Below are 24,956 nucleotides of genomic sequence, written 5' to 3'. Positions count from 1 at the left end.
AGCTCATAAAGGCAGAGCTGCCTCTCATTTTCCTGTAAAAGCATGTCCTGAAACAAATAACATGCAATATCCTTCCAAACGATCTTTTCAATAATTAATTGGATCTGTTGCATCATTGATACTTTTTTATTGGGATTTTCATTTTCATCATCCTTTGTGCTGCATGTTCCTTTCTTATGTCAGTGTGGAAGCTTCCTGAGAAACATTTTGTGGCTGTTAAAATGCTTTTCAAGGCTTTTTTTAAATTTATGCGCCATACATGCCGTTCAGAAGCTAACGCCAGGTCCTTCAGAGCTCAGTTTATGAATCCATAAAATAACCCCTGAGGTCACAGTGCTGTTCGGCCGACGTGTTTTTAGTTAAGGCCTTCTGAGTGTCCACTAGCTCATGGTGAGGATGCGCTGTGACGTCTCCAGCATTTCTGGAAAGAAGGCAGCAATGCTATGAGGAGGAAGAGTGTTATAGGGTCACCTTTCTTACAGTACTAAGTCATGCATCCTGCAGAATCATGATGAGTTGCTGCGTTCCACTCTCATGCCTCCTTTCTCCCGAGAGATGAAATGTGTACGGAGGTATCTGTCAGAACACAGCTATCAGGGCTGCTGGGCTGAGCTGCACTCAGCCAGTGCGTCCCTGTCCATCGTAAACACTCTGTTTATTTTACCCAAGTGAGGTAGATTTTGTTTTATTTTCCTCAGTGTCCTTCTGTTCTGCTGTGACATAACAGCACTCATGAATGGATAATGACGACGTTCAGCGACTTTCTGCTGAAAATCTTGATCTGATATTAACAGCACATAAAGTAAATGACCGACTTTAATGTGAACTGGGAATATTAACCAGAAATCTGCATTTCTTATTCTCCAGGAATACATCAGTATACAGAATGCATGCTTTAACAAATGTACGACTTAATGCCGGTAAAATGTCCTCTAGACGTTAGGATGATATGAAGCTTCATTAGGCATTGGGATAAGACGGAGGCACTGATGCATGTTGCAGGAACTAAAGGACAGAAAGCTGCTCTTTGAAGCTCTTATTCAAAGCTACTGAGTGGTGAATGCTGATGTTTGGTTTTACGCAATTTGTTGATATCAGCTGTCAGCTGGCGTGGGCAGAATCAAGGCTGCTCTGAAGACACTTCAGGTGAGAGGAGTAAATATTTCAGCTGATACAGTACATATCACCACCAAACTTCCCCAGCTGATTACGTACATTAAGACAATTATTTCATGAGTTTATTCTATTTATGCAAGTTTTCTGAAATTGTTTGTTTAAATATGCAAATGATGCATTGTCTTATTAAATACGCGCTCATTTGCATACACTTCCAAGACAGAAATCTGAGCTACAATAAACACTAAATGTGCATTGCGTTCATTTTCTTTCCACTAGTCTGAAAGAAAACTGAGCAGTGCATGAAAAAATGATGTTTTTGCCAGAGGTGTCTGGCCTTTAGCAGGTGTTCCTGAAAAAAAAAGAAGAATATAATATTACAAATTAAATTTAAAAAATGTTGTTTGTGAGGTTTTAGTGTTACTCAGAAATTCAGTGTTTTTGTTTTGCATGTCATGCTAGCTCTGCTTTTATTTCAATATGTGCAGTAATTTATTCACATGCTTGACATTTTAATTCACAAGTCAAACTTCAGCCTTCCTTGTAACACCTCCCAAAATGATTAGCTCTTAATAAAAAGATAAGCTAAGCAACCTCTGAGCAGCAGGTGAGGGGTTACTGAATTGTCTCATTTTCCAGCCGTCCAGTCGATCAATAAGTGAAATAGCTGACATAAAGGGAGATTAATGAGAAATGTGACAGCAAGCGATGACAGAACATTATTGTTAGCAGATGTGTAAATTGAAATATTGAAATAACAGAAACCATTTAGGCCATAGCTTGTTTTCAAAACACTCACTTTTCAATACAGATGTATTATCAAGCTGAATTCGATAATCAGCTTCAAACAGGTCAACAACTTTGACAACAGCAATCAATCAGCTGCTTAAAACAGCACAAAACAAAGAGTGGTGGTCTGGAACAGACACACATGAAGCTGCTGTATCCAGTTTGTCTCACCACCTTTTAGTTCTGTTCTGTTCTGTTTAGTTTAGTTCTGTGAAACTGACACAAGGCAATATTAGTTTTTATATTCTTTTGTATATAATGTATATAGCTAATTTTATTTTGTATGCTTTTTAACGTGTATTTGCTCTTTTAATTCTTGCTACCTGTAACTTGTCTCATCCGTCCTTGTGTACCAGCTCGTAGTCTTCTTCTTCACTTCCTTTGCTGACGTATTGCAGTATGTTTTGGACTGTTAGCGCCACCTGTTTATTTATGACTATTAAAGATCATAGATTAAAGAAATCATATAAAATGGAAATCCCCAGTTCCTTTGCTAATGCTAACCAGCCTCACTGCATCCTCCACAGAGGAGACAAGACACTCGATCACCACATCACATTCAAATAAAATTAATGAGATCTATATATCATTGCCACACATGTGCCATGGGACAGGACAGAGCTGCACTGTGACACACAAACTCATAACTTTATTCCAGTGAGCTCCATTTTTTTTTTGTGACTCTTAAAAAGTGACCACATGTTAAAAACGCCTATTTCTGTCACAAGCCTGCTTCTATGAAAGCAATTTTTAGGGGATGAAAGGAGATTGCAGGTTTTCCAAAGCACCTTTACTACCACCTTAAACTCGATGGTCCATACAATAGTTGTCATAGCAACTTGTGCCCCTTGATTTGAGCAGGAGAAATCAGGTCACATTATGGCGATGTTAGACGCGACCTTTCCTTCACCCCACGTCCAACACTCGCTGTCCTCTCCCCAACCTGCCACTCGGTGTGCTTCTGTGCTTCTTGCCTTAATTGTCTGCACTCAGTCTGATATCAACATAATTCAAAACACAGATTTTAATCAGGATTAAAAGCATCTCGACTAATTCACAGAGATCGCGTCAACAAAGCGAGACTTTTGAAAGGGCTTTTAAAAGTCCGTGTACGTCATGAGGGGATGTTTCAGTTTGTGCCTCTGCTTCCGTTGTTTAATGGATTGATAAGAAGAGGGAATATATAACATGAGGATACGCCAACGATTCAGAGGTGAACACGTCATATTCTGATATATTTGTCAGCTTCTGTAACGCTGGGCAGAGAAAAGCTGTGAGAACCTGTAATTTCAGCAGATAGAGCTTGAATTTTATGTGGCTCCAGTGAATGGCTGACAGTGCTGCCATGTGATAAGTTTAGATTTCATTTCTTATTCTAACCCTGGGCGCAAAGGCACTGATAGCTGTGTTGTTTTTTTTTTTAAAGATGAGACGCTATCATCGAGTTATGCACCACAGATAGTCCATCTTCCATTATGTTATTCTGTGTAACATCATTTTGTTTGCTGCTGTTTTCTATTCATCTGAATACATCCAGTTAGTGCTGCAGCAGCAGCGCCGTTACACATGCAGCGCTACAGAATAAAACATCGCTGCTGCCTGAGCTCAGTTGTCTGGATCCAGATGAATTCATCTTAAGAAGCCAGTTGTTTCTGTCGTGAACGGTGTAACATTCATGCACAAGTGGGTGTTTGAGCCGCGCTGACCTGAGCTGTACAGATCCAACAGTGAGCCTTGAGACGGTCCCCTCATGTGCCAAATCACACACTCATTAAATCCCAGTTCCAGCAGAGCTCGTTTAAAGCGCGATTGTTTGACACACGGAACCTGCGTTTTGGCTTTTACTGTGAGGAGAGACGAATTCAGCCGTTTGGCTTCAGGTGCTCCGTACTGGTGTGTGTGTGTGTGTGTGTGTGTGTGTGTGTGTGTGTGTGTGTGTGTGTGTGTGTGTGTGTGTGTGTGTGTGTAGCAGCCTGAAATAGCCAAACTGTGTTCTGACGTAAATGAAATATTCAGTAACACTTTATATTAAATATTTGCCGTTAACCTGTATTTTCATGCTTATTAGCATATCGGATCGATTGATAATTATAAAGCCTTATTTTGCATGACCATATTCTACAGCTGCTAGGCCATCCATTCAGGGCTTTCCCTCAGTAACCTCCTAATTACTGCTTATTTATAATGAGGGAGTGAATTATGATTTTCATAACCCTAACCCCCTAATCCCAAGAATGAGGTGTTAATAAGTGTTTTATAATGACCATTAAAGAGCCAGTGTCCTACTAATGTGCATGTTAATAAGCAATGGTGAATAGATGTACTTTAATATAAAGTGTGACCAAATATTCTGTATGTGAATCTATTTGATGCGTTACGTATTCATACGTTACTGAAGAGCCTCCTCAGTTCAAAGGAGTCGTCTTTGTCCAGAAAGCAGAGCTGAGTCAATGCAGACGGATGTTACTGAGGGGTGTTTCTGGGTTGATGGGTTATTTAGTGTGTGCCAGCCGCTGCCTGTAGCAGAGCAATGCTTTGTCATTGTTTTAAAGTCACAACGAATTCATTCTTTCAGATGTACTCTCCAAGGGAAGACCCTGTCAGAGACCCTGAAAGGACACAGTGCTTTTAGGGATTGTGCCCTTTGGCAGTTTTAGGTGTCACAACCTAAATGTGCTTCATTTGTGACGAGAGAGAGTGTTTTAATTACAGCAATTAACTGCAAAATGTAACTCACATCAGGCTGCATTTGATCATCTGAAAATTAACAGAACCCTTACAGGAGGTCTAGTCCACTTTACGAAGGACTAGGAGCTCAGCACACCGAGTCGATGCCTCTGGTTCATCGATGATCATCAACGGTCAGACATTGTGTTGTGTTCTCGAGACCAGCTGACATGCTTATTATGAATGAATACATAAATAATTGAGCTTGAAATTCAACATGACATGGTGTTGTTCTTCTTAGCCTTCTGTTGTGTGAGTGTGCTGCCTCTTGATTGGCTGTAACCAAACAGCTGAGTTGGTTAATTGAAGCATTCAGGGCAACGTGTGCTCTCTGATGTTTCTTAGGTGTTTCTTATGAGACGGGTGAGCTGCCACAGTTTAGATGGGAATCCTTGGGCGACATTGTGTGAGTTAAACATCAGCAGGAGCTGGCGCAGTGTTAATTCATTAGAACACAGAACCGCATGCAGCTCCTGATGTCGAGAAGAACAAATAGCACACGTGGAGCAAGGAATGAACACCAGCTTTTACTTTGAAACAGGTGCACGAATGTTAATGTCGTAGTTTCTATTAGGAGCACAAACATCACAGTGGGTCGGCCATTAACTCCAGCAGCCACTAGTTTCTGCACACACCTGCTTTCTTACAACTGTTTTCTGCAGTTCAGCAGCACGTTGCTCACAGGATGTGTTGTGTTTGTGAGCTTTGTTTTATTTTTTCAAAACTCATTGGTTGTCAAACTCAGATTTAGACATGCCAGGGTGATATATCATGTAATAGAAATCTAGAAAAAATGCTGACCCTGGTTTTATAGCAGACAGGAGTTAGTCAGTAGTGCTACGAACAGCAAACCTGCAGACCTTCACACTGTTTATTTTGCTCCAGGTTGAATCGGTGATGTGGTGTGAATGTAAGCATCCTTGTGGGAGTGCTGTTTAAAACACTGGGGATCCTCAGAGCCTTTATTATTTATCCCACTGCCCGAGTACTGAGCTGCTGCTGCTGCTGCTGCTGCTGCTTATTTTATTTTTTATTTTTGGCCTCGTACTCACCAAAATATTTACATGCACCAGATAGACTGATGATTTTGTGCGCAGGCTTCATTCAACCTCGATTCCACAGCAGCTGAGATTCTGTATAAAACAGATCAAATGTGATCATTTGCTGATCCTTCTTGACTTATCTCAACTGAAAACAGCACAAAGACAATATATTTAATGTTTGACCTCATCAGCTTCATTGGTTTTGGTAAATTTGTGTTTATTCCTGAATGTGATGCAGTAACAAGTCGGACAGGAGAGAACATACGTAGAACTGGGGTACAAGCTGGTGCTGTGCAGTTAGTGGAGCCACCAGCCTGCAGAGAGCACAGCACATATTATTTAGATTTGACTCAAGATGATTTCTCTTCGAGGGAACAGCACTGTCAGTTTTACAAGTGAACTGATGTGTGTCCACAGTTTCTGAACATCCTGCACAAAATTAAAAAATACAAAAAAAAACCATAGCAAACACTTCAACATATGTCCAGCTGTGATATTTGGTGGGATGTTATCTAGAGCTTGTTTTAAAGGAGATAACACATGGAGTGGGTTGGGTGCAGCGGTGTGACTCAGCCAGAGTCAAGTCCAGAGAAGCTGTTCATCAAAGGCTTATTGATTGTAAGTTTTTATTTGTTCTGCACTTTTAGTCGAGATGAAGACCTTTTAGTTGTTTATTTAAACGTCACATTTCTCATCCAGAGCATTATGATATAAAGATGTGCAGGATAGATGACCAAGTTAATCGACAAAGAATGTTAAACTGACTGAAACCTGTCTGAGCTTTATTGTATTATTTTCTGCTTTGGTGTTTAATTGCTTTAAATTCTAGTATTATTACCACTGCTGCCACCTCACATGCACTACGTTCACTGTGTATGCACTGGAGGCTCAAATGCATGTATATAAAGCACAGTATTTTTTTTTTTTTTTTAGAGTATGTGAAAAAGAAAAACATGTTCTCACTCCTGGATTTATGAGCCATGGCGACACAGCTGGATTCATCATTTTTATGCCACTTTTCAACCTTTAACAGGCTTCATGATGGTGTGTGCTCCTCTGGCAAACATCTCTACCTCCGGTCAGTCTAATTCCCTCGATGGCTTCAGCAATGAGTCCAACATTGAAATGACTTGACATCCGAGTTATTTAGGAAACGCTGCAGCACAGTGTTTGGAAGAGAAGGGGAAGAGTTGTTCATATTTTCGAATATGATGTGTTTGGCCGGTTGACTTCAGTGGTCTCCAGAGGTGAGTGTGTGAAAGTACAGGTATGACAAAACAGGTGACATTTAAAGGTGATATTTTGAAATTTGCCTGACTCAGCAGGGATGTGGTTGTTGCTTGATTTTGAGTTTTTTCATGTCAAGGATTTGGCCATCTCTTCAAAAATACACAAAATAACAGTTTGGCCTTTCCATGATCCCCAACAGCTGCAGAGATGACAAACGCCTGTGTGGCTTATTCCTCCCTCAGTCCAGGAATGACAGCAGACGTCATGTCAGCAGCCTCAGCGCGCATCCTGTCACTCATTCTTGAAACAATGGTGGTTTCTAACAATGTCAGGCCGTGCTCGTCATGATGATATATATTTAGGTTTATGGAATAAGTGGCAGATTGTGAGGAAAGTTCTAGACAACTTCCAAAATCTGAGAAAATTAGTTTCAGTTGCTCAAAAGGAGAATGATATTAGAGTAAGAAATGTCTCTATTCTTTACTTCTTAACCTATTTTCCAGCTCATCTCCGCTTGCCCTGAATCCCCCCACAAAACTTCATGTATGTGTGCCACTTCAAACCGTAGCACCTTCTTCACTTTTCGGCTTTGAAGTGTCAGTTTCTTCTCTAAGGTCACATAAGAATTTCAGGCACATGCTCGCTTCTTCATCACGACGGCCATCGCCGGCTGCTCATGTAATTTTACCACTGTGAAAGGTGCTAGCTCCATTCAGGTGTGCTCTGCCTCGTGGTGAAGACAATAATTGCCTGTGCTGCGCTTCCCTTTTGTAATTGTCTTTTGATTGAGGTCATCAGGACAATTAAAACCATTGAGGGGTGAAAAGTGGCAGCAAGAGACTTGAGGCAGGGTGGTAGAAAGGATGAACAAAACGTGCAGGTAATTGCTCGCTGAGAGACTCGCTGAAGTCAGGATATCACAGTGTAGAGAACGGCTTTGTCTACTCTACTGAATCACAGTGTATCATACCCCTTTTTAAAAAAAAAAAAATCTGTTGAAGGCAGTAGGTGGGTGTCAACAGTGATCATGGGGGCTTAATTGTCCCTTTTTAAGAGGCTACATGTCTTTTATGTCATGAATTCAATTAGCCCTCAGATCAAATAAGCACAATGGCATTGCACTTTTTATCAACGTGAACAATGCGGCGCTAAAAGCTAAATGATCATGACTTTAATCTGTGACGTGCCTCTAACATACAACACGGAGGGGATAAAAGACTAAAAATGCTGTCACCCAGCAATAACGGCAAGGCTTTGTTCTTAAAGTCTGGAAAAAACAATTGGTCGTGTCAGTGCGAGGAAATTTCTCCTGATTCGCATCTGACGGTATGCCAAACAAGACGTGAGATATGATTTCACATGTTTGCTGTGGGGGCCCTTAGGCAAATCATCGTAATTTTTTGAAATGCTGGCTCTTAAGAAGAGGACACATCACTCAGCCAAGATTTGTCAAAATCGGGTCAGTAGCTTCTGGGCTGTCGCTCGTGACGAAGGGCGCGGGGATGCATGCGCTGCTCAAATAATGAATAGGAAAGAGTTTCTGAGCGTTCGCACGTCGTTCGCCTCAGCTGTAGCAGTCAGTGGAATGTCAGGTATGAGGCCAGAGCTATGAAATATGCACTTATCCCCAGGAATTCCTCGTGTATTGTGTGACAATCACATTTTTTATCTACACAAGCCATTCTCTGTGGATGTGTACCAGTGAAGCGTGGGCAGGACAAAGTTGTATCTGTGTGGGAGATGGTGGCGGATTTGTTCTAATACACACTAAATAGTCTAAGGGTGTATGAGTAACATGTTCCCAGGCTGAAGCTAGGTGGTTTTCTCGCAGTGATTGCAAGGCTGCCTAAAAACCACGTTAATTGTCTGTCTTGCAGGCAGCAGCAGCAATTATCCATCTTACACTTTCGCTCCGAATTTAGAAGATTTGACACAAACTTCTTGACGCTGACTTTCCAGCTGAATGGACGGTTAAGCATCAGAAGTAGCAGTGAGCAGATACATGAATACACCAACTGCAAACACCTCACTGAAGCTGTAGGACGTAGCACTGATCCTTAGAGTGTTTACCCCAATTAGATTTTCATTACCCATTTGGATAACCATCAACGACCCTGTTTTAATACACGTCATCCCTGGAGTTGGACTGAATGTGGCTTGAAGCTGCATGATCCGTCCTCACGCTCAGTGCAGACTTCTTGTGCATAACTAAAATGCTCCAGATGAGTGGGTGTCATCTCACATGGGAATGCTGATGGCCGCCATTGTTCCGTGTACAGATTGCACGCGTGTAAACCTCATCAGAGACAATCGCGCTGATCAGGAGCATTCATGTTGGCCTTGTTAGACGACGCAGGATGCTGTTACTGACTGCTGTGTGTCATTCTGATCAATGTCAGACTGTGAGGGACACCAAAAGGATGTAAATGTTTGTTGGAAAGCGGCCGTTTGATGCCACTCATAAGCACTTATATTTATAAGAATAAGTTTACGCATCTAATAACATTTAGGAAGAGGAATTCCACTCCAAGCAGAACTCGTATTATGCTGCTCAGATTATTTTCCATAGCAAATTCAGTATCTGCAAACACGCTGCCTCTCTCAGCTATGAATGTGAGACTCGAATCATGATGTCACCAGGTGACCTTTTTGGAGCTGATCCAGTGAGACTGAATTAATGAATGACGCTGTGGGCTCAGAGGATTTTCATTTTAAATATTGCATCCAAATGAGTTTTGCTTGAATGTAGGGCTTTCAGCTGTGATTCAGAAAACGTCCCAGTGTCCCAGTAAAATCACCATGGGTGCTGCTGTAGCGTCCCAGGAGTTGTGTCATTATTCACTGTCTATGAAGCCGCTTCAGGATCTGTCTGTAGTTGACATCATCACCACAGTCTGACTGTCTGTGTCTCAAGGAGACTGCTCATATTCGCATTGTTAAGCTGTGGAGTGCACACAGATGTGCACAGGTTGTGCAGGTATTTGTCCCTTTCTGTGCTCAGTAATGAACATTTTTCTGGTTGCAGCTTATTGATCAGCAAATATCTGTCAAGTAAAAAGTCATTTTGGGGATTTAATCATCTCCGTTTAAAGGTGCTTTTTTGATGATGCCAACATAGTTTGCAGGGTATTTTAAGCTTGTGGCACTTGGCCCCCAAATTTAATGAGTGTGTGTTATTTTTCTTAGCAAAGAGGGGCCTTTCATGTGACAGTGCAGGTTTTCACCTGGTTGATGTGTGAGTCTCACACACACTCACACAGAATTAGTCCTGCTCTGTTTTCTGAGACAGTATCACCAGTGAGATCTGGTATTTGAAATAAATTTGCAGTGGGTTTGTTGAAAATAGGAAAGATTTCATTCTTTATGCACAGACGGACGCTGGGACAGTGCAGCACTGCACATGCCAGCATGTTGTGCATGCGTGAAAGTGTTCGTGAGTTATGATGATGCATTTATCATCCCCAGACATGCCAGCCGTATCACAGGAAGCAGAAAACTTTGTGAACGTGATGCCTCGCGTTACATTTTGATTATTTCAAGTTGAAACTTTGCAGTAACTTTGTTAAACAGCTGTTTTGCTAAACCCTGGTCTTCTACAGTTCTTCCTCAGGCTCAGTTACTTCAGTGGAAAATAGAAAACTAAACACATAACTTACGTTACGTCACACCAGAAAATTTGATTAAAATCACTAGTTTAATGCTTTACTGAGCAGGAATGAACGGCGTTCGCACATACCTGGATGGGTTTTAGTGTTTCTAACTTACAGTATTATAGATATTATACATATATTAATTATATTCTTTATGCGCAGAAACTCAGCATTCATTGGTGATTTGAAGACGAGGTCAGACAGTCTTATCAACCAGCGGATCTTTATGTAAGAATGCACTATTGTGCATCTTTTTGCTACACATTTTTACTGCACATCGCTAAACTACTTTGACATTAAACGTTGAATAAGTCATTCCCGTTGGGAGGCGGTTGTTGGAAATAATCTTTAGATTTTGCTCTCAGAATTCAGCGTATGTTCCATAGCAGAGGTTTGCATGGCTGCAGGACTCTGCTGGTCTCTCTGGTCCCGAAGCAGTTTTGAGTGGCCTGGGTGTGTTTTAATAGCTGTGGGCCGTGATGTCAGAATGCTGCGGGTTTAATGAAAAAATAATGAACATAGTTGACATGGAGATTGTGGGATATTTTATTGATAAACTGGCCCTGGTCAGACGTAAGCAGAATGTTGAGATGATGGAAAAAGACAAGAATCACTGAAAGTCTTCTAAATCTATAAACTGGCAGCGTAAAGTTAAAATATTAGCCTTTTCCAACAAATTAATTTAAAATCCTGCCTTTTGCTGGAAATGGGCTTCATAATGATTTTTGGTTGTATTTCATTGTCTGGGAGCGTGTTTCTGATGTGGACACACTCAGGGAGTCTATTGGCCTCAGCTTAGGGGACAATGGTGAAAATCTAAAAGACACAATAGAGCAGAATGTGCAGCAGACAGGACCTGATCTAAAACAAGGTGAGCATTGACATTTCTCACAGATTGGCTGGGCGGGCTGCATTCGCCACCTGCCTCTTAAGGCACCTTTGATGGCTTTATAAATGCTGTTTACCTCACCCTCAGGCTGCATGCCGTTTCCAAGCAGACAGCTCATCAAGATGAGTGACAAGTGAAGGAGTGGGAACTTGACCAACTGAGGGGGTTGATAGTGGGACAAATGATACACAATTGGCCTTGAAGCTGAAAAACAGTCTACTATTTTTAACCCTCTTTTAGTCTCATGCAGAAGTCGTTTTCTTTATACTCACGCAGCTACTTCGTATCTACGTGAAGTTTTACTGGTGACCGCTCGGTAGTTCCACCGCCACAAATGGAGTTGAAGTGCTCATCATGCGCAGTGGAAGTTAACAGTGTTTACCTCATCTGTATTTTCTCTGCAAGTCCAGGTGCTCAAAACTGTGAAATTCCCATCAAAAGTCTCTTCCTCCAACATTCGCCATTATCCCCTCCTGCACCTGGTCCCTCTTATTAGCTGTTTTTAAGAGCGTGCTGTGGCTCTAACATGACTTAGCTAAAGGATAATCTACAAAAGATGTGCTATTAACAAAGGGCTTGTTTTGGTCAAAGGAGTGAAACTGTGGTGAGATTAATCCCCGTATTATCGTGTTTTAACTTCACCCCCCTGCACTCGGATTAACGCCTCCAGTGTGTGGAACGAGACTCATCCTGCAGAGCGTAGCAGCTTGTAAAGGCTGAAATACACAAATATCTGAGCAATGTCTGCTGTCCTTTTTAACTACACATTTGAAAATGTTAACATAGATTTATTTTGTTGTAATGCAATTTTAATTTTCTGAGAAATACTTCAACCGAGGACACGTAAAACAGAGAATTTACAGTTTGGCTGTGTTTTTGTTGTTTAATGTAGGCCACTTTTATTCAAGGTCATACAAATTTAAAGTCTTCTACAACATGATAAATAGCAACAATAAACACCCACCCACACAAAACATCCTGTTTTTTTTATGAAAACTAAATATTTACCTGCAGTGATGGCTTGTAATTTTACTTAACCATTCACCATTTTTACATTTTTTATGCTTTAGAGCTTTTGTGTGCTTTAACCTGAAATGTTGCTGCTCGTACAGCCTTTGAGGAGGAGTTAAAGTCTGACAGGTCTGGAGTTGGCAGTAACTTAAAGGGGAAATCGGCTCCAGCTCTTGTTTGATCGTGATGACAGAAGTAAGTGTTTGCATGGACGGGGAAAGAGAGTATTGTCTAGATCCAAGTGTCACTGTGAAATGAAGCTTTTGTGGGCGACTCTCCGCTGAATGTGCATTTGGTACTTCTGCGTCCGGTTTGTTTGTGATGTGTGTTAATCTACAACACAGGCCAGTTTACTTTATTGTACAATATTGTAGGCCTAATTGGCTACACAGTCCCAGAATGCATTACAATGCATTAGATCTACACAAAAACAGTCTGATATTCATTTTGCACAGTAGAGCAAATGCTAATAGGGACTTGTCTTGCACAGAATATCTGTATTGTACACACGTCTTTGAGTGTTCATGTCACAATATTCACAAATCAATGAGCGCACGCAGCAGAGATAAGTATCATCGGGAGCAGTGAAGTGTCATTCAGCCACTGCCTGTTACACATTTTTCTAGGATTGTTATATTCAAATGATGACTGAGGAGACGGCCGATGTTTGCTTCTGATAGTACTTATCTAGTTACTGGTGCTGATTCTGTTGCTACCAGAACTATGCCATGACTATCAATGTCACCACCTTAACCAGCACTTCCTCCACCGCTCCTTATTGTTATACACACGAAGTACACAGTGGATATAAGCGCTTGCATTTGGTAAGTGGAAGAAGAACCAAGAGCTAACAGCATGTATTTCACATAAATGTCATTTTTATTAAATACATAAAGCGTGTTAAGTATAAACAATATAGCAAAAAATCTCATGGAGGAACAAATTGTGCAAATGACAAATAGAATTTCCTTTGATCTTTCTTATCTACCCAATTACTGTATTTGCTGTAACTTAACACTGTGTGTGTTTGTGCCTTTGTGTGTGCATGTGTGTGCACGCGCACGTGCTGTCAAGTGCTGCACTGAGCGGGAATTGCGTTTGTGCTCTCATCATTTTATTACTCCAGCACAGTGCTATTCTTATCTTGATGCACAAGATGTGGCCTATGCTAATTGGAATTGCTGACAAGGTGAGACAAGGGGGTGTGAAAATGATAATTACAATCATGATCTGAGTATATCTGCGTATTACATTTGTCATCATGGCGTCCACTTGCCTTTGTTACTCAACCTTTGCTCTAATGCCTTTGTTGAAGAATTAAAAGGTTAGATGCTGGACATCTTTGTACTTTAAGCATGAACAGAGAAACAGGCTAGTTGTTGAATAGTCCACAAACAGTCACTGACAAACATATACAGGACATGTACTCGACAACAGTACAAGCGCACACTTTTTACAAGACAGGCAGGAGCACATTACAATCTCACTGCCTTGTATTGTCCTGAAATTGCGCTTTATGTTATCAGGTGATTGGGTTTGTCGAACCTCAGCCAAGCAAATTATGTCTGTGTTCATGTGTAACCCCCCCTGTGGAAAACAGCCACGAGACCAAGTAAAGGCATCACATTGAGAACTGTCAGTGCACCTTCTTGCACCCTGCGCTCTACCTCATTAATAACCATCTGGCTGGGCTGGGATCGCCTGGACAGAAGTGTGGCAGAGTCCTGCTCCACAGCTCCCAGTTGTACGTAGCTCACAGTTGGGAAATTTGCAGCTTGGTATGAGTTAGTGAAAAGCTATTGTGCTGGTTTTGTAGACCTCTTCATGAAAAGACAAAGGTAAACAGAGAGGAAGAGAGTTTCCTCTTTCAGGGAAACACGGACATGAACGTAAGCATCTGTCATATACAGGATTCTGCTCCTGGACCAGTTTCAGTTGTCTGCAAGTCTGCACAACAGTCTGTGTGCATCAGTGAAAAGGGTAAAGCTGCCATATGATATCTTTAAAGGATATTCAAATTAGGACACTCTCGTCCATTTAATTGGTGGATTCTGTATTTCTTATGTTTATTCTTGTCATTTCCTGTCATTTATTTCATGTTCCGCTGGCAGGTGTTCCTACGTAATTGAGCCAACTTTCCCATGCCATTGTGCTCTAAAGACTGTCTTTTGTGTGGGCTTGTCTCTTGTGGATCAAAAGTGATTCTACCAATGCATTTCCTCCCATATAAAGCATATGGTTGACTGGAAAGTGAAAGCTGAGTCCACAAATGACATGTCTGGCAGATTTCTGTGAGACACTGAGCAGTCAAGTAAGGTGAACTTTAGGTTGCCTGAGTGCAGACAGACTTTATTTGATATACACTAGGGAGTCATGTTGTACTTGATACTTGACAGTGAACAAGAGATTGCAAAACCCAGTTACTGCAACTAAAATTGTGTTTTTACGATGATGCATGTAGCCCATGGACATGGCATTGTGTGTACGCTTACTGTAATCATGAATTTTACTTCATAACTGATACGCTGCAGCAATACACTCCATCCTGTGCCTTTGCGGTTTATAGATTATTTGATAACAGTTTTTCATTTTCGATACTGATACCATAGAAATGAGTAGCCTGTTGATACCAGCACTGATCTGATGCTCATGCTCTCTTCTTCTCCTTTGCAAACTGTAAATAAGCCTTTCGTATGCACCTTGCTTGTGCGTGAGCATGAAAAATTTACCATCAAATTATGCTTTGTGCTGCCAGCCTGACGGCTGAGCACTATAACTGATCAAATTGTTAGATGAGCTCTGTGTGACATCGCTGACATGCATGACGTTGTAATATGAGGATGTTTGGGTACGTGAGGAATTGTACAAATATCCACTTAAAATTTCCAAGTATTCTGTCATCAAATGCAAAAAATCTCTGAAAAATATGGACCTGAAGATAATTGCCGGTGCTCCACATGGGAAGCAGGACAGGACATGCCGGTGCAGTGAAAGCTCTGCTCAGCATCAACTAAGCTGCAAGCAGCAAGTAATCCAAAGGATGTAGAAAATGATGCTTCTGTTGAGCAATCAAATGGAAAATGTTGCAGATTCATTTTGGGGATTCAGTAATCTGTAGTGGTGTGTGTCTAAAAAGATGAATTTTCAGATTTGTTTGGTGGTATACCTGATCTTAATTTCCGAAATAACCCAAGGCAAATATTTTGAATTTGGCAGATTTTTAGACAGTACGAGGGTTGGTGTGACAATGGACAAAGAAGAACTTTGTCTTCTATTCTGAAAAAATACACTGCAGGCCAGAGACGATCGATCAGACGTTCTGCTATGACCTACGCAGCCAAGAGAAGGGGAAGTGCCAAAAAGAAGGGACAGCGAAGGCTCCTGAGGAGATTTGCGTGTTTTAATGTATGCAATCGGCTTCGGGCTACTTTCTATCACACTGCTGTACTATATCTTCTATTTTTATGCTGGAAGGAGAAAGGGAGAGCAGTTTTCAGCAGCCTATGCAGACAGCTGTCTAGACAGCAGACCTTCTGCTATTTAATTCTTTGCATTGGTGAGCAAAGACAATCAAAACTAAGAAACAGCCAAATAAAGTGGCACCAGTCTAAATTTGTTCATTTCCAGCTGCAGAGAAAAGGCTACAGAGAAGAGCAGCAGAGTACATACGGCAAAGACCCTGCAAAAGACAGCACAAAACAGCAGGGAAGGAAGGAAAATGGATCATTGTGTTCATCTCTTTTCCTTCTCTCTGCTTTTCTTTTTATCTGCCTCTAAATAACAGCCTAATTGCTAAGTCACTAATTGCTTAACCCACTAGTACTACTGCTGGTGCATTCTGGGAGGACAGAGAACAGATGAGGTGAGGCAAAGACAAGGAGGCATAAATGATGAATGTGAGACGACTCCTGCTGGATCTGGACATGCTTCCCTCAACCCCCAGAGCTGTCTGTGCCACCGCATTAATGATCTAAATGACAGACAAGTTAAATGAAGATTAGAAAGCCAGGAAGTGAGATAAGAGCAGGAGAGGGGGGGCATACATTCAAGCACGTTGACAAAGAGACTAGAAATATCAGATAAATGGAAAAGCACTGCTGCAGAGATGAATGATAGTGAGGGAGAATAAAAGATCAGCAGATCTTACTCTCTTCATGCTGTTGGCCTGCATATCAGAAATGTATGCAGTTAGCATTGTTTACGAAAAGAACAGTGTCAGTAAATAGAGGTGAAGCATTTTACACACACAATATCATTGTTTTTATTGTGGTCAGGCTTTGATGCTGAATTTATAAAGGTAGTATTGACAAGTGTAGCAGCATTATAGCATGAAAGCGTTTGGACGTGTTGTTGTAATATTTCCTGTTGGAAAAATAAATCCAAAACAGGAAGGTCATTTTCCATTCTCAGAGAAGGAAGTGGGCTTATAATTATCCAGCACTTGTTAGAGGTCAGTTAATAAAGTCCTGTGAAGTCATAATCAACATAAATTAAGTCAGTAATAGACAACATCCTTGTCGCTACAAGTTACTTATGCTGTTGTGAGGGTGTGAACATGAACCTCACATGTGTCACTCCCTCCCAGCGAAGGACTTCGCTGCAGGTGACAAGAGGTTTAACCAGTATTCTAATTAAACGTGCGAGCTTTATTAAAACGCGGCTAAACATAGCAACATTAGCAATGCTTGGAGTCGTTGGTGAGACGAATCGAACCACAAAGACAGACTCTTCATCATGAATACTTTGGTATGTATGGTGTGAGAATTTGCTCAGAAGAAGAAATTTGATCAGGACTCAGTTGAGGAAAGGCCATTTTCTTTGCAGAAACTCCAGCTCATCCATTGTTTTTGGGACATCTTGCATTTGAAAATCCACTGTCAGGCTTGTGCCGGGATCAGACCACATGAATCTTCTAGCCCATCTGTATCCGTATGGTGTGACATGCAACATGTCTGGGACGCCCCACGACACCCCGAGGAAAATACTTTTTTGTCTTGACACGTCTACTGTGACATCTCCCAGGACATGTTCCTGAGTGTTTACCAATCAGGTGCGCTCTCCAGAGTGCAGTCAGGAAACCATGGCGAGGGGGGGAGGAGGAGGAGGAGGGATGCTGAGGTTGCTGCTGTCAGGTGGGACAACGAAAGAGAGAGTTGTGGCTACAGTACCCAGAAATTTACCCCGATTCTTGCATTTGCTTTTAGCGTTAAGAGCGTTTGTCTTTCTGTCCTTCTTTTTTCAGTACTCAAGACCGCCATCATCACACACAACGCTTCTGTCAGTTTGACTGACAGTTACTTCACCCGCCTCCCCGATGACATCTCAACTTGTGCGTGATCATGAGATGAGATGTGTTGTGATTGGTCGGGGTCATATGTGTAGTCTTACCAGTCACCGACCAAGACACGGCATGAGTTTATGGCACCGAGATCTGACACGGTGACCATCATCAAGCATCAGGGGATCTATGAAATACAATATTGAGAATTATGTTTTCATTGGTGTATAATCACCTTAAAATAGGAATCGTTGTGTTTTCATTACCTTTGACTGGCCGTCACTGTCACAGTAGCCCAGAAACAAACCAAACGCTGGCTCCAGAGAGCCACAGCAGCATCTCCAACATGCTGCTAAGGCTCCTTTAAATGCTTTTGTAGAGTAGATGTCTGTGTCAATTTATTTAGTATTAAGTAAAAGGTTCATCAGCACCAGCAACACATTCCTCACACGGAACACTGAAGGACGATGCTGCTCCTTACACAACACATACCTGTATGTGTCAGTGTGTAACTCTGTAAACGAACTATGAGATAATGTGTGTTCGTCAGGAAAATACTTAAAGATATTTAAATATCTTCAAATATCTCTCTGGGCGCACCTTTAACCTTTCATTTGCTTTGAAGGTTAGCATTAACGCAGAAATATGAACAAACTCTGCAAATCAGCTGTACAAACTCTGAATACTTGTATTTTTTTTGTGTAAAGTGCATTAGCATTTAGTGACACTTTAATGACAGCCCATTTTAGAGCCGAGTTAGTGCTGTGGGTGCCAGTCACAATTTGATTAATTCCATTAAATGTGTGATTTTTCACAGCGCCAGAGTTTTGTCATACGAGGGGAACTTTTCAGAGCTGAGAGTGTGAGAAGCCGGCGGGGATAGAAACTGACAGCATACGTTGTGCAGTCACAGCAACATTGCCCATGTTAAATATTTAGAAATGTTGTTTTGAATGACATCAAGTCTTTTGTACCACGCACAGTATGCACTATAAATACCAACGAATACACGGGCTCTGTTGACTTCACAAGCGTCTCTGTTTTTACACCAATTACTGCAGAGATAGAAAGAAACTGCTGTTCCATGTGACGCAATACTGAGATCACATCAACATCTATCTCATCTATTTTATTTTCTATGAAACAGTGGATTTGGGTTATCCTTTGCCAATGCAAACATGATATTTATATAGAGAGATTGAGGCAGAGATTTAGGTTGACAGTTGTAGAGATCTACATCTGGATGCACTGCATGATAACCAGAGGTAAATCCTCCACCAGCTGATGTTGACTCCCTCTGTTTGTAGGCACAGCTTTAATGAAGAAGCAGACCTGCTAACACACTTGCAGAAGGGACCCTCTTCATCAAGTATGGGGTCACCATGGAAACCCTTTCTCCTCCTGTCTGTCATCAGTGGCCTTTCAGGTAAGAAATTTAAAAGCTTGTGTTCAGATATAATAGTAATAAAATGGTTGCACTGAAAAATCAAACTGATGTTAGATGAAAAGGTGCAATAGTCCATGAAATCTGCTGTAATGACGTTGCAGTTGGGATTGGGACACAGCTGTGAGAGTCGCCACTTGTGGATGTGAGAGGATGTTTGTATCCTGTCATACGTGGAGAAGATGAATCCACATCTTTGAAATGGAGAAGATGTCATGGCTCGCTGAGCTCCCGTCTGTGAGGCTTTGGAGTCTCAGATCTTTGACGGGCTTTACAGCACCTGTTCAGTAAAGGTCTGTGGTGGCTGCAGCACAAACAGTCAAAGCATCGGCCAGACGTAGAGCCTCGTTACTGCTTGATTCCTGTCTGCATGGCACCATTCGAATAGCAGGGTTGGTTAGCATGACAGACATTAAATGACAAATTCTTTCCCATGCAGTAAAAAAGATTGAGTGGACATGCATGTAAAGCACCTTTTCAGTATCTTTTTGTTTTTGCCATAGTGATCCAGTAGGACTCAAACATGGCAGAGTTCTCTAGTAGCATATTTTTGCTAGTGTGATTAGCAGCAAGTGCACAATTTTAACTTTCAGAGCATGTCTCTCCCTTGGTTTGTCGAGAGCATGTGTTTGCCGCTCTAATGGATTTTGCCCTTATAATGGTTCGTTCAGCCCACCAGAGCAGCGTTCATGCACTCTGTGGCTCTCTCCGAGCTTCGTTTTTGGGAGTCAAACATGCGGTGATCTCACTTGACTGTTAGTCAAACCATGCTGTTAAATGGACACAACTGTTTCTCAACTTTTGATCCTTGTTTCCAGGGACTTCCAGATGCTGAATAAATTGTGGACATCTTTAGAGCACAAAGATAGATACATATACATACACAAATCTTTCCCAGAGCGTCTGAATCCTTCCTTGGCTTCCTGTTGGTAGCCTTTAGCATTTGTAGAGTTGCACCAGGCTTTCCACTAACTCCAGTGTAAAGCCATCCTCGGCAATGTGAGACCCAGAGCAGCTGTTGCGACCATCCAACACGTTCTCATCGCAGCAACGCACAACGCCTTCCCGGCAGGAAGCCTAATGTCGTGAAACAGTTTGGTTTGGTTTACACATCCAAACTAGCTGGTTAGGTTTAGGTGGCTGGCTGGTCTCATGATGAAAGTTGTGCGTTTTTTGACCCTCTGTGCACACCGCCTGCCTCCATTTATGAACTTTCCTGCTCTTTATATGTCACCTTGCTCTGAGCGGCTAATATTGCTGTGGATGGGTTTAAAGTGGATTTAGTGCAAAGCCTGGTGCATCTCATGCAGACGCTCAAGGCTGCCTTGTGCGTCTGTAGACACCAATGGGGGGGACAAACCGGCTGTATTTGATGCTCTGGGAATGAGACAGGGCTCATATATATTTAGATCCATCTCCACATTATCCACTGTGATGCCATGGCTTGCTTATGTCACCCCTCTCTGCAGGACTCATCTGGTTAAAGCAGTGGGTCAACATTCAACCTCAGACGAAAAGCTGATCTGAGGAGGTCTCGCTGCTACAGAGACAGCAGAGGATAGTGTTTTGGATATTGGCACACTTAGGAAAATTGCAGTACTGACGATTCGGCGTCTGGGTCCTGTGCAGTTCTTGAAGCAGATGAAGGCATGATGGAGTAAAATGAAATTCCTCAAGGGAGAATGAAAGACACCTTCATTATGTTCTTGTCACATACTGCACTGCCTCCCTCTCAGGGCTCCAAGAATAAAGAAATGCCAGAAAAACAATTTTCCATTTTTTGATCACCATTTTAGTTTTTTTAAATACAGTGGTTTAGACCATGTTGTGTGTAAAAATATTCAGTCAGTCCAACTCAATTAGATTGAGAATCAGTCACAATGATATACAGTCAAAGCTGATAAAAAGAGAAATTTAAACTGCAGCGTAACCACACAGTGTAATGTCTTTTGAAAGCCTTTCAGACCAGAGAAGAGATCTCTCAGAAAGGTCTCCTCTTTCATGGGTGTCTATCAAGCCCGGTGTCATTCCCAGACCATCAAATACCGACGTTTTGTCCCGACCCGTCTCTGTGAGACACTCCAGGCTTTCAACTCCAATGTAAACCCATTTGCTGCAATATGAGATGCTCGTAGCAGCTGCTGCACCTGACATAGAAGAGAGAGCGACACAGTCCTTAGAGAGGTGGAGGTCGGGGAAGAGTGATGTGTCCCACACAGGACCTTCTCCCAGGGGACTGAGGTTCGTGTCCTGTGTGGAGCCAGAAGTCAGTGATCGTTTCCCGAACCTAACCAAGTAGTTTTGGTGCTTAAACTTAACCAAGTTGCAAATGTTTCACAGCAGCGACCATTTGACAGCGTTAAGCACAGCAGGTGCTCTGTGAAATGAAGGATTTGGTTGTCACAGGGGACACAAAGGTTAATTTGTGCTGGCAGAAAAACGTCTTGGTGTATCTGCTGTGAGACGACAGCTGCTACGGTAGGTGCTGTTGTTACTGTAAATATCAACCACAGGGAAATGGAGAAACTCAGCATTGATTTTTGCTTTTTATGCTATTGTGTCATCAAAAACTAAGAGTGCATTTTAGAGGCAGTTAACTTCAGCATTCATACTGTAAGCAGCTTTAAAAAGAGTACAGAAACACGGAGATCACATCGAACATGCAGTGCAGCTTGAGCCACAGTTTTTTTTAAATGAGAGGGGGATGACGTGACCTGACAGAAAAGCTGCAGGTTATCTAGTGTCTGTTTACCAAGACCTCAGCGAGTTTATCAAGTTTAGGAGCAGAGACTCAGTGGCTTGTGCAGTTAATTTGTTTCAGCCAAGTTAATTCTGCCCATTGATTTTTGATCTGAGGATTTGGTTCCTTGGTACCTTGGGTGCATATAGTTGACAGAATTTGCTCTGCTTGTTCATTATACCTATCTCAGCCCTCTCTTACTACATTGACTCCTGTTGTCTTACTGCTCTGCAAAATAATTGCCTCTCAGGAAAAATGGGTGCTCTCTGTCTCATAGGTCGTATAGGTCTTTACTATGGGATTGATTTTTCCACCTTTATATTCCATACTCATGTGGAGAGAAAGAGGTGACCATGCCTGCTTTTGACTAAACTGAAATTGCCATTTCAGCTGTCAGAGGTAAAAAAAATTCTAGAGACCAAATGATTGAAATACTTAAAGGCACAATGAGTAGATTTCCTTAATGCCTCTGAGAGACCCTGCCCTGCAGAGACCCCTGTTTAGGGCATCAACCTTTGGGCAGCTTCTTATACCAAGATTACCCACTTTTATATGGTGGTCCTGTTTGTCTGCTCTGTTTCCCAGTCGAGGCTTTGAAGCACGCAGGCTCTCTATTTGTAAAAGATACTTAATGAAACTTGCTGTTTGGATCAAGAATAAAAGAGGTGAAGCTGTCTGGCCTAACAGTCTTTATTGAACTAATCAATTTGCAGTCCTGAACATTTGGTACTTTCAATATTTTCATTTTTATTTGATGGAAAATAATCAGACTTCTTGATATGCAAACATGCCCACAAATAAAGAAATGGCTTCTAATGTCGCCCACACTGGTGATCACAATATTTCCTGTTCAGACTGTCTCATTTTGTCCATTTCAATAACTCTACTTTGTGTTTCCTCCACTATAAAGACTTGTATTTGTGTTAAATGAGAGAGGCGAGAGGAAGAATACAGTGTTGAGAAATGACATTTTTGTCCATCACATAAAAACCCCAAAATGAAGATACACACCATATTTCAGTGTTGTCCTTAGGCACATTGTTGTCTTATAACAAGCAATGGTTGCTCCTTTGTTTGCTTTCTTTGTCTTTTGGCTTTGGGAGGAATTTCTGAGCTCATCCCTGTTTGGTTATTTTAGACGACTCTCAGTGGACTTGTATTTCCTGTCATCAACCATCCACACATTAACAGCTAAATATTGCCTTATCAATGAGTGTAATCCGTCAAATTAGTGTTGCACGTTGTGTCTGCGGCCATTATGATTTTTATTTTTAAACTGCGAAACCAAAGAAGAGAGAGAAAGTTCACACCATGAAGCAAAACCTTCCCGCCCGAAAGCCTTTTCTAGCACATGGCTAATGTTATGGCTCGGTTTAAGAACCGGACCTGCTCGGTCAGGTGTAGGAAAAGACACATTTGATTTCACGTTTGGTTTCTCTCAGGACATGAACAGCGGTCTTCTGGGTGAAAGTCGAGTGTCTTGTAAGCATCCATCCGCCTGATCGTCCTCCATTCGTGGGCTTTCTTGCTCCTTATACTCTATCACCTTGCTCTGAGTGGCTGATATCGCCATGGGTCGGTTTAGAGTGGTTATAGTTGAAAGCCCAGTGCGTGTCATACAGGCGTTTTGATGCTCTGTGAATGAGAACAGGCTCATTGAAGATAGTGTAATGTTGAATTTTGAGTCCGCGGATTCTGTTTTTAAGGGAGAGTCGTTCATTTCACCCAACAGTTACACTGATGTTGGCCCACACGTAAGAATCTAGAAAAGTAGTGGTTTTCCACTTTAGTCAAAACAGCGCTGAGAGCTGAGTATGCTTGAGTCAGAATTATGTCACATTTCAGTAAGAGTGCTGCTCTTCAAACTGGTTTTCAATATTATCAGCAGCAGGAGCCACGAGCAGCGACTCCCAGGGGTGCGATGCAGTCTTTGCCTACTGTGATGCTTTTGACATGATGGCTTGTGTAATGGATTATTGACCTTCTGTTCTCTCTGAATATTCTGAAAAAGCTCGCTCTGAAGACAATACTTGCCATGCTCTGTTTTATTTGCCTTTGCACCTGTCTCCAATGCCCACTCATTTTTCATGCCACATATATTTCAGTCATGCAGAAGCAGAGGGGGAAGCACAATTAGATTTCTCTCATGTTTAAGAGTGGGCTGGGCAGGCATTATGTCTGGGCCTTTTTTCCCTCCTCCCAGTCCGCCTCTGATTGAAATACAATGAATCTGGGATTGTTAAATGTGGAATGGTAATTCAGCTGTTCCTCAGCTAACGCTGAGGTGTCTCGATATTAAAAGTGGGTTGCACAGAATATAGATGTGTAGCGCCGTATAAGTGATGCATGAAGCCATTTTCGCCAAGGGCAAACGAGTTATGCGCCAGAAATATGGTTGCATATGGGTAAACGGATGAGTATTTGCATGCACCACGCAGAGCTGGACCATGCAATGAATATATTGCTGTGTTTGTGTAGCTTGAAAAATAAACATTAAGATACAGTGTTAAAAATCACTCCCAAGCCATAGAGGTTAACTGCAATTTCCAATGTCCCGACATCCCATTACCTCAAATAACATAGTGTACATAGTATGGACGGCATTATTAACTTCGTCCAGACAAATACTAAAAAGTTTGGGATCTATTTATGGGCCCACCATCAGGGACCAATGGACCGTCTCCAACTGGCAAGATCCTGCGTTGTGAAAGCTTCTCCTACATTCACAACTTGAGCCCAGAAAACAAAAAATAAAAAAAAGAAGAAAAAAGTCATTGTTGATTTCTGTAAGCATGAGAAGTTGGGCACAACATTCAGGTCTTGGCAGTCGAGCGTCTTTGGTGTGTGCAGTGATCAACACTATAATCAGCTCCCGGGGATTTTAAATTTGGCATTTCAGAGCACACGAGTACATACAATGAGCCTGTGTGCTCACGCCAAAGTTTGCAAAAATATAGCCGTGCCATCGTGTGCCACATAACTTCAAGCCAATTAGAAAAGTTTGTTGTCATTTGTTTTAAATTTCAGACACAGACATCA

The 24,956-nt window shown here is 41.8% G+C and overlaps 1 protein-coding gene across 3 annotated transcripts in view; it reads left to right on the top strand.

The window, feature by feature from the left end:
- The window catches only part of cntn5 (contactin 5), an 87,512-nt gene that overhangs the window by 5,668 nt on the left and 56,888 nt on the right, over positions 1–24,956 (top strand). For all 3 annotated transcript variants that reach the window (XM_070970015.1, XM_070970013.1, XM_070970014.1), the window contains exon 2: positions 19,041–19,159. In XM_070970015.1, coding sequence (XP_070826116.1) covers positions 19,105–19,159 — 55 coding nt within the window. In that variant the 5' untranslated portion in view covers positions 19,041–19,104. The remainder of the gene's footprint in view (positions 1–19,040; positions 19,160–24,956) is intronic.

This window comes from Chaetodon trifascialis, chromosome 9 (assembly GCF_039877785.1).
Source record: "Chaetodon trifascialis isolate fChaTrf1 chromosome 9, fChaTrf1.hap1, whole genome shotgun sequence".
NCBI classification, from domain to species: domain Eukaryota; kingdom Metazoa; phylum Chordata; class Actinopteri; order Chaetodontiformes; family Chaetodontidae; genus Chaetodon; species Chaetodon trifascialis.
Note: the sequence above shows the minus strand (reverse complement) of the source record. Positions and strands in the feature narration are given on the sequence as shown.